Here is a 16994-nt window from a genome sequence, read left to right as displayed (position 1 = left end):
TTTTCAGCAGACACAAATGCATCATCCTTGAATCCCTCCCTTCCCTTTACGTTCTCTAACCTCACAATACCTTACTTACTGATTACTTCTCATTGTTTTTCCATTTGGCCCCATTAAAAAGTTTTCAGTTGTTTCCTATTATGTGCTTCATCTTACTTTATTAGGTGGGTGGAATGATTTGTTAGGATTATTGTATTTTCAAAGAACAAACTCAAGTCCAGTTAGCTAAACAGAATATAATTTTAGAAGGGTGCCTTCAGGTGCTTTTGTAATGTAAATAAATTAATGAACTAATTCAAGCAGCAGCAGTACTTGGTTTGAGAAGTCTATTTAAGCTATGAACAAGACAATGGGCAGAGGGGAAATCAAGACAGCCAAATAACAGAGCTGTTCAAGATCATGCCATCAGTTTTAAGTAAAGCTGAACCCAAATCAGATTCCATTCAATTCCCTACCTCGTACATACTCAGACATGAACAAACTCATTTATTTCACTGCACATAATTCAACCACCTTCAAAAAACAAAGGTTCAGTCACTGAGCAATTTATCTCCATCCATTTAAAAGCTACCAATATTCCCCTTCTCCCTCAAGATCCTTGTCAAAGGCCATAAAAGGTCCAGCATGTACAAAAAAAGCAAATAATCTTCCAATGAGAGTTTGTGTGTTTCTTCCCTTTTCATATGGAAAGGGTTGTAAAAGAATAATCCTTCAGTATTTTTCCAGGGTACACTGTAACTTTTGCACAGCATGACAGACCTTTAACACCTCAGTATGTATTATGAATAATTAAAGCAGCTCATACCAGGGGAAGAGCTACTCTGTGCTGACACAACCAGCTCACATCTCTACAGCAAAACTGCAGATTATGGCACCAAAAGAAACCACAGCCCCTGGGTATTTGACAGAGATGCATCCCACTGAAAGCATCTGAAAGTAGTTGTGCTACAAATATTTACCTTTCCCTGGCTCAATCCATTTTGCAAATTAACCTACAGAAAACTGCAACTCTGCAGCCAAACCAGAATAACTTTGAAAAACCACCTCAGTCTGCAATCTACTTGGCTATGGAAAGAAAAACATTTACTTTTAAACTGAGCTAAGTGTGCACAGATTTTCTTCTACACTGAGTTCAGCTATCAGATTTCACCTTGAAGTGTCTGAGGTGCCTTCACCAATTACATTCAGCTAAATATAATTCAGATATATATAAGTGACTCCTGTAATAATAGGATATGCTTTAAACTAATTGTAGTAAGTGAATAACTTCATATTTCTTGCTGTTCTCGACAATGAAGAACAAGACAGCAGTCACACAAAAAAGGAAGCCCTTCCAGCAGCTCTGGCTATCAGTCTCCCTTCTCCAGCAGAAAGCAGCTGTGAGAACAGTAACCCACACAGCACCTAACACTGAAGGGACAAGTCTAAAGACAAGAGCCAGACCACCTCATAAGATCCCTGCTGGCAGCAGATGCTCATAAGGAATCTACAGAAGGCCCAGTGGCGTCTCAGGGAGTGTAACACAGTTTACAGGCTGCCAGCCAAAAGAATCACTCACTGCACACAGTTGTGTAGGAACTTCAGCACCAGCTGACCACATAAATACTGGAATCATATCTAAGTTATGTACAACAAATTGTTCTAAGTGAAAGCACTGACATATGAAAGTGCCTTAAGAGCAGATGCTTGGATTTTTAAACTGCAGTTTCTAAAGCAGAAAATACACACAGCCACCTGCAGAAGGCCTAATTCTCTCTCCTGATTTGATTTGCAACTTCCCTATTTCAGTGAACAACACCAACCTTTCCCACTGTACAAAGGATGCTGCAGCATTTTGATGCTAACTGTAGCAGTAGCTTCAAAGGAGCTCCTTTGAGCACTCAAACTTGGTCATCAGTTGCAACAAAGACTCTCACCTGTCCTTGAGAAATCTGGGGGCAGCTTCAACCAACACACACCTTTCTTTCATAGGTTTTCACATCTACTTGATTTCTCTTGACATCCTGTGCCCACAAGAGACCAGGTGTGTAGGTATCTATGCTGTGTTTCATGAGACATAATCACTGACTCCAAGCACAGGTAACTGCTGGAAGCTGGAATAAACACATCAGACCTCTGGCACTCCAGCCACCCATTTATAGCTGATCCAGAATACTCAAGGCTCTCTGTACAGATTCATTGGCAATGAAAATATTGAACAGTCAGCACATGACCAAAACCAAGAGCTAGGACGTTTGTGTTTGTGAGTCTATTACTAAGCTACATGTGCCTCCCATAATCATAGGTGCTAAGATGATTTTCTCCCTCCCTTTCAATTTTAAGACAAAAGGACTGACTGCATTACAAGTTGCAAAGTTGCAGGAGCAAAAGCATCACACAAAAAAAAAACTCAAAGAAAAAAACTAAAAACCGTCACTTTCTGCTACTACAGGGATGCAAAAATAAGACTGGTGTATTTCAGGAGCACATAATCCTTTTGGTTCAAAAAAAACCCACTTCTGTTCACTAAACAGGAAAAGTGAGACAACAAACAACTATGACTGTCATACTGTCTCTGGCAGCCTGACTTTGTGGGAATAACAAACTGTGACAGGAGGTCAGGAACAGCATTCTCACATTTTGCAAAGTAAGTTTTGTCTTTCACAAAACAGATGCTGTAGACAGAACAGCATTTATAACTATTCTTTCTGAGACACTACAAGATTACACTAGCTTACTCTCTTTACTGGAATCCTGTCTCACCACCTATGCTTTTGCTGGTTCCTCTACAGTATTCCTGCTTCTGTGAAAGAGTTCTTTAATACTTGCATCTAAGTAGTCCCCTAACTGTCATTCTTCTAGCAGCAAAATATTGCAATGAAATAACCTTTAACTAAAATCCAGATTTTCTGCTTCCTTTAGATGCAGATCATTGGAGCAGAGAGCTGCCCTCCAAGACACATGGATAAAATGGAGACCTAAATGGGTCAGTTCTGAGAGTATCTTTTAGGCAAGAGGTTTTGATTCCTTATTTGCTCTGTTATGGTCAGCACTGAGATCAGAATATACAAAGATCACCACACTATCACACCAAAGCCACACATGCCAAGCAGAACCTCCTCCTGTCACCACAAAGAACACTGGCACTTGTGCAGGGCAATCAGAGCTCCCCTTGGCTCTGCCAACCCCACCTGCCTGGGGCTCTCCAGTTCACCCACCCAGAACCCAGTGCACCCACAAACCCTCTCAGGGAAGGGGGAGCCAAGGTGCCAGTGAGCAATGGAGCAGCTCTGCAAGTCCTGGCTTTCCTGATCCCTCCCTGGGAAGGTTTCAGCCCAGATCTGTAATTACCTGACTCAAGCGAGAGTCAAAAGAAAGGGAGGGAGGAGACAAGAGAGATCTCTGACTGTTTCAAAAGACAACTTACTGTACAGAAGACACTGAGAAAATCTGCACAGCCAGTTTACTTGTGTCACATGTTTACAGGGGGTGAATTGCAGCTGGCACTTTACCAGAAGGCAACATTTGCCTTGAACATTTGCCATGAAATTACCATTGTTTCAAGTCAAGTTACTATGTCATTACTGCTGGGTAACTTAAGAGTCAAGCACACAATTAATCCATGTCACCCATGCAGATAGTCTGCAAAACATTACAGCCATTAATCTAGTATTTCTGAAAAGGAGGAAGGGTTAAGAGACAAAAGAACTTATTAGACTTCCAGTAACCAGCAGACAAAGCCCATTAGTCAGAGGCAAATAGAGGAAAGGAAGCCAGTGAGATAAGATGCAGACCCCTAGGGAGAAGCAGCCAAAGAGAAGGAGCCCAGGCAGGGAATTCTGATGAAACTGTTAAGGGGGTTCCCCCTTATCTTCCTGTGACTACCAAGTCCCTGGAGTGTTTACAGATTGTTCTCTCAGCCTTCCAAGAATTCTGGCTACCAATATTCAGCTCCTTCTGCAGTTTTGAAGATGAAAGAATGGACTGTTTTTCTAATATCACATGCTTCTATTTTTATAGTCGCTTCTTACTCAGAGCAGAGTTTTCCTGTTACATTCACGTACAGACCCAAGTACCTAATGGAACAATAACATTGTTTCTGCAATTTGCAAGTTCTTACAAACTGCCAAAACCCCATCATGATGGATTTTATAGTGCTCCAAGGCTCTAAATTAAATTTACCAACATTTCCCTGGCACCAGTAAAGAAAATCAAGTGCTTCAGTGTGGGACAGATCTGAGCAGTGCTGGGGCACTCTTACTCCTCCTGACCTGCAGCTGTGCATCTCTGTATCCACACTCTCTGTGCATTCCCTTGTGCCATGAGGAAATGCAAGAGTAGAAGCCATGTCTGTTCCCTCTTCTTCCACCCCTTTCCATCTACTTTGTGCCCCACTGCCCCCATACACATACCCAACACTGAGGATTTCTTCCTGTTCCTTAAGCTGAACCAAAGCAAGCAGCAGAACCAAGCCTCTTCCTTATCCACACACAAATTTCTCAGAACACATTTTAGAAATCTGTTAAGCTGTCTGGCAGCCCTTCTTGCTCAATATATATTTCTTCAATTAAATTCAATAAGGGTCTTCCAAAAGAGCTGTTCTCAGTTTTCTCTCAAAGCCACTCCTTTATCTGATTGTCTTTTTTCAACACAATTCATGCTAAATGGAAGCAAAATGTAATTATTAACAAATTTCCAAGATCAACAAATTATCAGAACTGCTGACACAAATCATTGAGAATTTGCTATGAACACAACAACATTCAACCTCAAAATAAAGCAAGAATCTGGACAGAAAAGGCACCTTGAAGATCCTGATTATATGAACTGATTGCAGCTCATACTGGAGGCTGTCAGTCTCACAAAGAAAGCAGCCAAGTAGTACCAAAGCTGCAATTCCCCTGTTATTACTTGTGTTACTTCTTTTTTTTTTTTTTTTACAGAATTACAGTATTCATGCCTACATACAACTTGCTATTAGGAAATAATCAGTTTTAAAAAACATTACAAGAGCCGGTATTTGCAGTAAGTTTGTAAAGCCAGTTGCACTTTGCTAATCTGAACTAATTCAGCACAGATCACAAGCTCTCCTTTTTCTGCTGATGTGCAGAAAAGCTTTGCTGTAGACTGTGAGCTGCCTGTCATGTAAAAGTGAATGTTTTCCACAACCACCACGACACACCTGCGCGGGGGAGACTCTGAGGACAGACTACAGAACTGACAAGAACATGGGGTGAGATCTCTCTACTTTCACATGCAATCCTAACTAAGGGACTGTGTTTCCTGTTCTGAGGATTATCTTTCACCAGGGAAACATGCAGCAGTGTTCAGATGCAGGCAAGGGAAACAAGTACTCAGACACTCTCTCTTCCTATTGCTGTAGCCCAAATAAAGCACTAGTACTGTAGCTACACACAAACTGTTTAACAAAGAGGTTTTTAAACACATAAGAATTTGTTTAGATAACGTCTTTTGCTCAACTGTTCTCTCAAAAACATACAGACCATGCCAGTGAGGCCTGGAATTTTCAAAAAGGTAGGGCAGCTCTGTGCTTTTCCTTCGTACAGCTATGCCCCTTTTCTTTTCAGAGCACTTAATTCATTAGCACTTTAAATTATGTGACAGACACTGTCATTCAAAAAAGTTACCAGCTCTGGATCAATGCTGTGTTCTGACACTTGGCATCAGCCTGCTCAGTTATCAATGTAACATTTTGAAGGGCAGCATATCAGCAGTGTTAACTATTTAAAAGATAATCAATGATTCTTTCCAGCAACCACAGCACTGATAGGACAGGCATATTCCTCCGACCAATATTTGCTCAAAACACTGATTATGCAAGTTATAATTTAAGTTGCTATGAGTAGCTTATTAGTACCACCACAGCCCCAGAGAGTGATTAATGCAGATTGCAGCGTGCACAGGAAGGGTAAACACGCTTAGGGGAGGGAGGAAGAGCTGAAGCAGGAAAAAGAAGTGGCTGTGCAAAGGGGGCACGTTCAGATGGCGAGAACTACCTAGGAAATAAATCACTTTACAGTTTATTTCTCTGTCTTTCTCCTGAAAACACGTCGAACATTCACGTTCTAGCGTGGCACGTGAGAAGGCTGGGCAGGAGCGCACCCGAACAAAGCAGCGGCTCTGCCCGGCCCGGGGGCTGCGGGGCCGCCCGCACCGACCATTGCAGGGACGTTCTGGGAGCCCGCAGACGGCGCCCACCGGAACGGAAAAACCCTGTAGACCCCAAGCCCGGGGCGAGGCGGCAGCGCCGCTCGGGGCACGGCGATGAGCGCGGGTGGGATCGGCCCGGGGCACCGGACCCACCGGCACCGCCCGGAGCAGCGCCCGCCGGGACCGCCCCGCCCGCGGCACCGGGGCAGCGCCCGTCCGGCCGCTCCCAGCGGGCTGTCCCGGCGCTGCGGGGCTGCGCCTCGGGGGGCCCTGCCGTGAGGGGGCGGCGGCGCGGGGCCCCCCGAGCACAACCGGCGCTGGCGGGCACGGACTAGTCCCGCCGCCCGCGGTGTCTCCCGGGCCGTGCCGAGCCCGGCCGAGCCCCGCGCCGCCCCCGGCGCTCCCCCGCAGCCCGGGCGGACGGGAAGAGCTCCGGTCCAATTCACTCACCTCCGCGGCGCCCAGCGGCTCTGCCTCCACCGCATCACTTCCGGGCGAGCGCTCAGCTGGCGGACGCGCCGTGACGTGCCGTGACGTCCCGTGACGTGCCGCGCGAGGGGCGGGGCGCGCGGCGCCGCACGCGCGGTGAGGACAGGGCAGGGAAGGCGGCGGCTCGCGCCTCCCGCGCCCACCGGAGCGGGGGCACCCGGCGGGGCGGGGCCGCGGCACGACTGCACCAAGGTAAAGCGGGGAGGGGGGGGAAGGCGGGCGTACACGCGAGGAGGGCGGAGGGAGGGGAGAGGCCGGAGGCGCGTGCGGTGGGCAAATCCTCCCCCACCCCCCCCCCCTCTGCTTTGCGCGTTGGTTTCGCCCGGCTGCGGGGGCAAGGCCGCCCCGGCCGCCAGGGGGCGCAAGGACGCCCTGCACACCCGCAGCGCCCCCCTGTGGCCGCGCGGTTCCAGGCCGTGGGGGGCGGCAGCGCCATCTTGACAGTGGCAGCGGCTGTGGTGGGCAGCGCTCAGTGACCCACAGCGGTCTGTGACCCACAGGGCTCAGTGACCCACAGCGGTCTGTGACCCACAGCGGTCTGTGACCCACAGCGGTCTGTGATGTGACCCACAGCAGTCTTAAGTCCCCAGTGCCCACGGTGCTCAATGTCCACAGGCCTTGGTGCCCTCAGCCTTCATCCGCCCGCAGCGCTCAGTGCCCACAGGGCTCAGTGCCCCACAGGAGGAAAAGGAGCGTCTTAAGCTGCGCCAATGGTTTAGGTTGGACACGAGGAAGAACATCCCAGAAAGGGTGATTAGAGGTGGGAATGGACTGCCCAGTTTAGTGCTGGAGTCACCATCCCTGGAGGTGTTAAGGAAAGCCCGGACATGCTCTGGTTGACAGGGTGGTGTTTGGTCACACACTGGACTTGGTAGGCTCAGAGGTCTTTTCTAACTCTCCTGATTCACAGCCCTCCATGCCCACAGCCATGCTGTGGTTCTCAAATAGCAACTAAAAATCGTGTCTATCAATGAGTTTCATTGAGTGACCCTCAGAATTAAGCACGAAAAGGGTCAGGGAGGATTTTGTCTCTGCTAGCATTAATATTTATACCTGTTCTCAAGCTTGGGAGCGTTTCCAATGCTGGGAAATATTTCTATTCAGGCATTCAGTTGCATTTGGCTGGAAGCCAAGGTATGAATAAGGTGCATAAATCTATACTGGAGCTTGTGTCTATGTTGTTATATTTCTGTATGCTTCTATATTATATAAGCAAGGCCATCCAAGGATAGCTGAGAATTCATTTTCTCTGCTAAATTTCTCATTCTGCATTAAAATCTTTCTCTGCTTGTAAGTAATAGAGAACTAAACACACAGGAGAAGAAAATGATATGAAAGCATGAACAACAGAGTTGGACAGGACTGGAGACATGTTCATATTGCTTTAGAGTTTACCTGGACACTGTGTGCTTTCCATGAGAAAGCTAAGAAATAAGTAAAGCAACTTTTTTCATTTCCCTTCCCCCTTCCCACAGTCTAAGTCAGGATTTCTGTTCTTCCTGAAGCTCCTGCAGCACAGAGGCACTCCCAGGGCAAGTCTGTATGTCCTGCTAAAACCAGACAATGCCTTGACCACCTCAGACTAAGAGAAAGAAAACCCAGTGATCAAAGGCAACTAGTTAAGGGTTTCCACCTTCATTTATTCAAGTGAAAAAAATTTTGTAGAACCTTAATTTTGTGCAAATTGGCTTATTTGAACTGACATAGGAAACAGTGATAAAATCCATATCCTTGCTTTTACTATTTAATTATATTCTCTTTGCATGCAGTTTGCTTTTTCTGATCAAAAGACTGCTCCATATGCAAAAGCAAGCTTAAAAGAGATCCAAGTTCAGTCAGAAATCTGAGGCACAGATAGAACAGCAGAGTTCCCATCCCAGTTGATGAACAATGTGAGTACAATGACTTAGGGAGTCTGGTTCAGAGGTGTTGATCAGGGTTTCAGATCACTTCAGTTTGCCAGCAGAAGGACACTGGCATGAGAAAATCCTAAACCCTGTGAAAGTCTCCGTGCTTTTAGATACCATTACTGAATATCTTGGTTCAGTAACTTCATTCTTTTTCATCAAATCTGCATATATTTATGATTGCAGCTTGTAGATGGAAAGAGTGAGAAATAAATCTTTGAGTCAAATTGATGGGAATGTCTGGAAATTTACAGGCTTGTGTCACTGGTAGAAATGAGGATGTAACACCATCATGGAAGAACATGATCTTTCAGTCTAATAATTTTTCACCACATGGAGATGGAATACTTTAGCTGTGATTGAGGTTCTGCTAGAATTTGGTTTTGTCTGAATCTTTAAAAAAAAAGTTATGAATGTTCAATCAAGAACGAAAATCAAATTAAATTTTCATTTTGCCAGTACATACTGCAGCCACGCGTGGTCAGCGTTTGCAGGGTACTGTCACAGGCTACTGAGTCATTGATTTGAGGAAAAGAAGACAAAATTACTTTTGTGGAAACTAGATTTTGAAACTTAATATTGCTGGAAGGCATGTGACCTCTCCAGCTATCACAGGAATCTGTGACCCCTTCCCTGCCCCCTGTGCCACAGGAACTCATTGTCTCAGTTGTTGTCCCTCAAGGAAATGACAGCCCAAATCCACTGCTGCCTTAGGAACCACAGACTCATTGTGGCAGACTTGCATGAAAGATGAATATGGATTACTGACCTCTGTGCTGTGGAGAGCTCTGAAAGGAATGATTGATTATCTGCTGCATTAGCAGCAGGAGAGACACTGCAGGTCACTTTTTAGCTAAGTGGCATCATTTAACTCCCTAAAAAAACCCCAGATATGTGAATTTTTCTGGATATCTTTAAATAAACATTATCCAGAGAGGGCATTTTAAAGTAGGAGCTGTAGATTGGCATACAGGCTGGATTGTCTTATGGGCACATAGTATGAACATGGTGCTGTTCCCTACTCCAGTGTTGATACACCGTGGTCTGGAATGACATCATTTACTTCAGTAGCAGGGATGTGAGCACAGCTTCATTTGGAAGGCAGTCAGCCCAGCACTTTGTCACTGTGTCTTTAGACTCCTTGCCAGTAGCAAACCAGCTGTCAAATAGAAGTTGTGTTGCTGCTAAATAAAACATTTTACATCTGAGAAGCTCAAAGCTGCCTTTTCAAATTATTTCATGCAGGGTTTTGTTCCCCACCTCCCCAGAGCAAACCCAGTTTCAGCACCAGCACTAGGTGTGTTTTACTAACATGTGCCCCAGTTAGCTGGGGTGTGAAAGAAGAGATCAATTGTTTTAAAATACCCTTTTTCCCCCATGGGCTCTTCCTTTCAACCTTTATTTTCTAAAATCCTCTATGTACTCACTGCTGGCAGATTTTATGCTTAAAGTGAGTAGCTAATGCTTGATTTGAGAAGAAAGGATGAAATAAAATAGACTTACAACTTCACCAAAGGAGCTGTGCAGAGGAGGAGGATGCTGGACATGTGTTCCCAGGCAAGCATCCCCTGCTGGGAAGCAGCTGAGGTTTAGCTGCTCCTGGATCTGCAGTCAGTCCTGGTGCAGCCTGTCTGCTGTCCTTTGACACTGCACTCCTGGGGTCATTGCACAGTGCAGTTGGCAGATTCCTTTTATTATTTTTATATGAACTTTTAGTTTAAATTCTAGACAAGCCTAGCCAAGTTTAAATTCTAGACAACCCAAACATCAAAATAAGACTGGTGTTTCATTGATTATTCAGATTATTGAACAACCATCTAACAATCCAAAGGAATGTCTGTTTGTTTCCTGAAAGAAAAACCTACTGCATTTTATAGTCTAAGGGACTATTTTAATTAACAGTGAAAGAAGTGTGCACATTCACCATGCAGTAAGTCATTAAGTGCTCAGATCTCCTTAGGAGTTTGGGTACAATGGGGTGTTTCAGGTGATGATTGGTAAGAGGGGGGTGTGTGGGACCGGCTCTGCCCAGCAGCCAGCAGGGCTCCTCTGGGAGGCAGCGCTTGGCTCCCTCCAAAGCCCGGATTCCAGCACTGGGCCCCAACTGCGACCTCCTCTCTTCCCCTCTGACCTCTCCTGGTTTGCTCTGTGGCAGTGAACACCCGAAATTTGCTCAGCTGATACAATAGCCCTGTACTTTCTGACAGAAACGCCTGTGGTTAACCTCTGTGGGCTGCACGCTGCAGTAAAATGAAGGGTGGTAGAAGTTAAACAATGGGTGTGACTACCACAAGATGGGTGTTAGTGGGAAAGTGGTGTAACATCCACTTAGCATTCCAGAGATGTGAAATATAATTATGATTTAAATGCCAAAGATGTAAGTTGAAAGATGAGTAAGTGCAAGGACATGAAAGCCTCCCTTATCTTCCTTTCTATCCCACTCAGAATCATTTTGCACACCCACAAAACTAATACAAGTGGTGTCACTTGATGAAATTGCACCTGATACATGACTTGTACCATCACTTACATTTCTGTCAGTGTGGGCACTGTTTATACCAAAGGAAAAATTCCAATCTCATTTACAACATTTTAAGTTTGAAGTAATTTTGCTCTCAGTGGAATTACTCCCTATTTATACTCCCACTCAGATCAGAATCTGACCCAGGCTTTGAATTTTGTCTTATTTGCTCTCATCCCCTCCTATCATAGACAGAAATCCTCAACCTGCAAAGGGCTGCTCATACCTTCATTTATGTATCTTTGCAGAAATGGCTTATGAGCAGGTCTGTAATGATAAGAACTGTTCACTAAATGAGCCCTGGGAGCAGCTGGTTGCTGAGTAGAGATGAATAGCTGCTTAATGTCTTTTACATCATCCAGCCTATGTGGGAAGGAGAGCAGGAATGCAGAAGGGCAGCCCATGCCTACCTAGATGAGGGGCTACACAGTTCTGTAGTGATGCCAGCACAGAGGAGGAAAGGACAAAAGAGTAAGTTGTAGGTGGGGGAGGGGGAGCAGCTGGTGGGGAAATAATTGTTGGTTCTAGACTTTTCATTAAAATCTTTCTAAACAGATTCTTGGTAAGTCGAAAACCCAAGGGCAGCAGGTGTAGTCAGCTCTGAACAAAGGGCATGCGCTGTCCCAGGCTGTCACTTTGGAAATTGTCTGATGCATAGATCACTATTGAAACCTGTATCTTAAACATTTTTACCCCCAACATTGTTCCTTTTATTTTCTCTATGGATTACATGAAAACCTAACCTGTTATCACCTTCTCAGAGGTGACACCTTCAGATAAAAGCAGAGGAGGGAAGTCAGGAGAGGCTCTAGGTGAGGCAGATTTGGGACTCTGCTTGTGCTAGGATAACCCTTGTAACTGTTTCTTTTCTGTACAAAATATGCACCTAGCAGGGGGAAGCAATGATTTTTCAGATACTGGTACATCTGTGCCTTCGTGTCTGACTGATTTCACTGCCTGAAATGGAACTCTAGAGTGGATAAATTGAAGCACTTTCTCCAAACTGTTTGATGAGCTGGGACTACCTAGTTATATTATTGTGGAATTAATTTCCTAGAAATACTATAACCATTTACTAGAAGTACTTTCTACTGTGTAGGATGAATAATTTTCTGTCTGGGGGAAAAATATACGATTGGTTAAACATGTTAAAATACAAAACAAAAATGTTTGCTCTTAAGAATCAGACAAAAATAGTTCTTGAAACCATGAAAGGTCTTTAGATGACAGCAACAGTTAAGATAGGGCTAGGAATTTACAGTTCAGGATTTTTTATGAAAAAGAACCATGAGTCAAATCCTGTGTCAGGTTAGCATCTGTAATTCCACCTTTGGTGAGGGAAAGAGGGTCAGGAGCCACAGGAGGCTGGTTCTGGTCAGCCACTGTGCTGGAGGCAGCAGCTAAAGAACAGGACAGCCTGAGAGGCCTTTGGCTTTAGCCCCTCTTTTACAACCCAGCATTGCCACAGACTGCAGGGATTTGAGCCACAGCACACTGCCAAATGTTGGCTGCTGCATTAGGAAGCAGCTTTTCCTCATGGCCAAGGTGCTCCCTGCAGGGGGAAGGTCAGGCTGGCTGAGTTACTCTGCTCCAAGCTGTCCATTCCCAGCACACAGGTCTGATTGCAGGGTAGATTCACCCCCAGTAATTAGAGCTCCAGGTTGGCAAATGAATCCTGATAGTCAGATAATGGCCTGTTCCTGACACTTGTTCCTCCTTGCATCCATGCACTCACTTGGCAGTGCTGCTGCACCTTCCTTTGGCACAGTGAGGTACCTCTCACTGCCCCTTGAGCAGAAGTCATTGCTCCTGTTAATTTAATTTAATTCATGACTGAAATTTTGTCATCCAGAAGTGGATTTGTCTAAGGGATAGTTGGGGTCTGTCGTGAAATAGTGTAACCAGTTACATGATAAAATAGTCATTTACATAAAACAAGACTAAGATTTCATTCTTTCTTCTGACAAATAGTCTTCTCACACCTGGAGGCTGATTCAGTGGGCTCAGCAGGTTCACAGCTCTCTGAAAATCAAGACATTCAGGAGTTTCCTAAATCCACAGTTAGTCTGCCTCTCCTGAGTGCTTAGATAAAATAGCTTTCATCACCTTTTCATCACCTCAAACTCCAGCTGAATCATTACTGCCATGGTATCACAAATAAACCTCTCAGCCCCTGGAGCCTATACAAGTTTTCAGCAATATTGTGGTGGTTTTGTCATGTATTTCATTCACAGATTTGCAAAGATAGGGCCAGCATTGGTACAACAATGTCTCGGGAAGGGGGATATGTAGAGTTTCGGTGACTTGCCCAATGTCTGTTGCAAAACATCAATGAAACAGAACCCAGGCATTCTTGTACCAGGCTTGATTCAGCAAAGCACTAAACCAAGTGCTTAACTCTGAGCAAGAGCTCAAGCTGTTTGAATGCAGATAGATTTAAGTATCTACATAAATACTTTGCTGGACTGAGTTTTCAACTTTCAACAGCTAATTATTGTCTACAGCTATTTCAGGGTTTTTTCATGTAGCTCAGCGTTATCTTTGGACAGCGGAAATATTTTTAAACCAATTTAATGGTGTGAACAAATGTCCAAATACTCAAATTTCAGCACTGATTGGTTTGACCACAAACTCCAAAAAAACTCACTTCCTTTTCAAACCAGGACACTGGCCTTTTGGCAACTCAAATGTTCATGCATATGTTGGGGGATTTGTCTTGTCTTGTCCTTTTAGATGACACCAGCAACTCGACAAGAAGTCCTCGGCCTTTACCGCAAGGTTTTGCGAATAGCCAGAACCTGGCAGTCGGCATCAGGACAGACAGAGCAAACCATGAGGGAGAAGGAGTACATCAGAAATGAAGCCAGAACATTATTCCGAAAAAACAGAAACGTGAGTGTCCTCCTGGTGCTGAATTTCCTAATTACTCTTGTCCTGCTGTTTGCACTCTGTGGTTGGATGCTAAGATAGGAATGTAAGGGTTGAGTTCCCAAAATTTCGTTCACCTTAAATGCTGGTGTATTTGGGTTACAGTTTAAATATCATCCCTGAGAAAACTCAAACCATTTCAGCTCTTCATTAACTACTGTAGAAGTCTAAAAGGTCTTTTTTCAGTAAAAAAGTGCCAAGAAAAAATTAAATTCCAAAGATACTGCTTGTGTAATTGAAGCAGCTTTTGATCTTTACAAAGTTAGCTAAGTGTATCATTACCATGCAATGGCAAACAGAACTCAGCAGCTTCTTTTTTTCTTTTCAAAGCAGCAATTATTGGCACTTCTTTTAAAAGAAGCACTTTAATTTTTTTCTTAAGGAAGAAATTTCAAACCCTGGTAATCAAAGGCCCTTCTTGTAATTCAAGATCACAACACTTATTTATATCCCATATTGGTCTGGGATTAAATTGAAGTAATGCAAAATCAAAAAAATGAATTTAAGTCATAATTCACACCACATTCCTCACTTCAAAGAGAGTTTCTGGATAGGATGATAACAGAATGTACACCAAGCAGTGTCTTTCTTTTCTCCAATGGTGACCTTGCAGAGTGACAAACAGATGAGCGTGGTTTTTTCATAGATGTAGTGGTAGTTTACACGTGTTTTGTCTTTTTACAGAGAAAATACCATGTTTGGGTAAAAAACTCCTCCTGTAGCCTCAGTCCTGACAGCCTCTGGGCGTTAACATTCAGCACCATCAAGCCCAGAACTGCTGAGTCCAGGAAAATACCAATGATACCTTTTATGGGTGTGAAAATACAATTCATTGTATCCTTGAGTTTGCCAAAAGAAGCTAAGGAAAGCCACGTGCTGGGCATCATTTACACTTGGGCTTCCAATTGCTAATTACTGTGCTCCTATAAAACACTTGTTTGTCTGATCATCCCAGGTAACAGATCCAAAGCTGATTAAGCAGTGCATAGAAGAATGTGAGGCAAGAATAGAAATTGGACTTCACTATAACATCCCCTACCCAAGACCTGTGAGTATAAATCACAAACTCTTTACTGATACCTGCTGAGCTTTCCCTGCACCACAAAACCATCAGTTTCCATCACTCTCACTGCACTGCATTTTTAGATGAGCTGGCATTTAAATGTATGCTAAAGCAGAGCCAAATGTACATTGAGATGTTCTCTATCTTTCACTGTAAATTGGGGAATTTCTTCTCAAAATAAGGAGTCAAAGCCTAAATGGAGTTGCATGAACTAAATTCCCAAGGCCTCTGAGTATTTAGCCAACCAATGAATATAGAGAAACATGGTAATGGAGTCACCATCTCCAAGAAGAGAATGAGAGAATAAAAATACCTCATTACATCTGCCATAGGTACAATAATTTTTACAGCCTACATTGCTGTTAACTGTACTCCTGGTCACAAATCAGGCCTTACCTCTCTGTGTTGCTGCTTCTTTTCTCTTCTTCCTACAGAAGAACATGTCCAAAATTACTGAAATGCTGGAATTTGCAGCAAAGTTTTCTACTGCACCATTCAATACAGTTTCCTCCCTGCCCAGTCAGTAATTACTCTGTCAGTAATACTTTATGCTGCCTCCCATAGAGGCATCCTCTCTGCTCCTGTTGATGAGGAAGGGAACTGTTCACATCTACAGTTCCCTTATTAAGGCAATCATGGTCAAAATTAAACTGTATCTTTAGCAGATGCTTGCTTAGACTGTGGTCACTGTTACCATCTGTTTCAGTATACAGAATAGCAATGCACAGCTGGCAAACAGTGTTCCTAGAAAGGGGCCTAAAATGTGTCCTCTGCAGTAGTTTCAAAATCCCAAAGGATCTGCTCTCCCAGACAAACTGGATGATTATTATTTTTCAGATTCTAGAAATCTCTACTGCTGCTTTAGTCAGTGCTTTTACTACTATTTGCACCTAAACACCCATCTTCCAGGATGACAGCCTCAGCCACAGTAACACCTGACTGCTACCACCTACATTTTTCAGTCATTTCAGGGTTACAGCTGCATGATTCCCACTAACAGTCTTATGAAACATAAAGACTTTGTCAATCAAAGGAAGAGTCTGTCACCTATTGCTCCTTCTGCTTATGGAGTCAATGACATTGATTGTACATTTTAATGTGCCATATATATATAATCATGACAGTAAAAAGGCAGCCTCTCAGTACATACAGTTTGGGGTTATTTTGTAACTTGTTAAGTAGGTATGAATAAATCACACAGTGATTCAAGACATTACTCAAGAGTTTTTAGGGTTTCTAGTTCTTACTGTTCTGGAACATTGTCAGCAATCCTATTTCATCAGGTATTATTGCTGTGTGATACCAAACTGCAAAACAAAGTTACTAAGGTCTTACATAGATAGAATTTTATTAAGGCCTAAAATATATGGCATTTTAATAAGCAGAACAATTAGTTCTGTTATAGTTACACCACCAATTAGTTCTGAAAATTACACCACTAATCACTCCTCAGAGAGTGCTCCTCCTAGAAATCTAATAACCTGGCTTGAGAAAATAGAGTTACCCTCTCCAAAGTGTGAAGAAATGATTTAAAACTCAGTGAAACTTAGTCTGTATTTTTCTTCCCAATATGCACCTAACTGGTGGGATTTTCTTTTCCAGATCCATCTGCCTCCCATGGGCCTTGCCCACAAACAAGGCCGTACATTGCGACACCAGGAAAAGTTAAGGAAGATTTCTAAGCCAATATATCTGAAATCCCATGATGAAGTTTCATAAGCCACCATTTAAGCTGTGGTGTGTAATCACATCCTTTAAACTGTGAACTGCAATCCAGGTGATTTGTGTGCACAACTGTGAATAGTGTGGTCACTTGCTCACACACTTCCTGAAGCCAAAAATCCAATTGATCCATTGTGTATGATGGATAAGGTTGGTTTAGTATTTATTACATCTCAACCACTGACTTGTCAATAAAAGTGACACTTTTTAAGGA

At 43.7% G+C, this 16994-nt stretch overlaps 2 protein-coding genes across 2 annotated transcripts in view; one reads left to right on the top strand and one right to left on the bottom strand.

The window, feature by feature from the left end:
* The window catches only part of DCUN1D3 (defective in cullin neddylation 1 domain containing 3), a 25609-nt gene extending 18897 nt beyond the window's left edge, over positions 1-6712 (bottom strand). The window contains exon 1 of the mRNA XM_071444111.1: positions 6601-6712. The gene's annotated coding sequence lies outside the window, so the exon portion shown is untranslated. The remainder of the gene's footprint in view (positions 1-6600) is intronic.
* LYRM1 (LYR motif containing 1) lies at positions 6699-16994 on the top strand. The gene is made up of 4 exons (XM_071444114.1): positions 6699-6831; positions 13801-13959; positions 14951-15043; positions 16661-16994. Exons 2-4 carry the CDS (start codon positions 13801-13803, stop codon positions 16775-16777), a joined length of 369 nt encoding a protein of 122 aa, XP_071300215.1. The 5' UTR covers positions 6699-6831; the 3' UTR covers positions 16778-16994.

This window comes from Agelaius tricolor, unplaced genomic scaffold, assembly GCF_023055355.1.
Source record: "Agelaius tricolor isolate 1412-34295 unplaced genomic scaffold, bAgeTri1.0.p SCAF_19, whole genome shotgun sequence".
Classification (NCBI taxonomy): domain Eukaryota; kingdom Metazoa; phylum Chordata; class Aves; order Passeriformes; family Icteridae; genus Agelaius; species Agelaius tricolor.
Note: the sequence above shows the minus strand (reverse complement) of the source record. Positions and strands in the feature narration are given on the sequence as shown.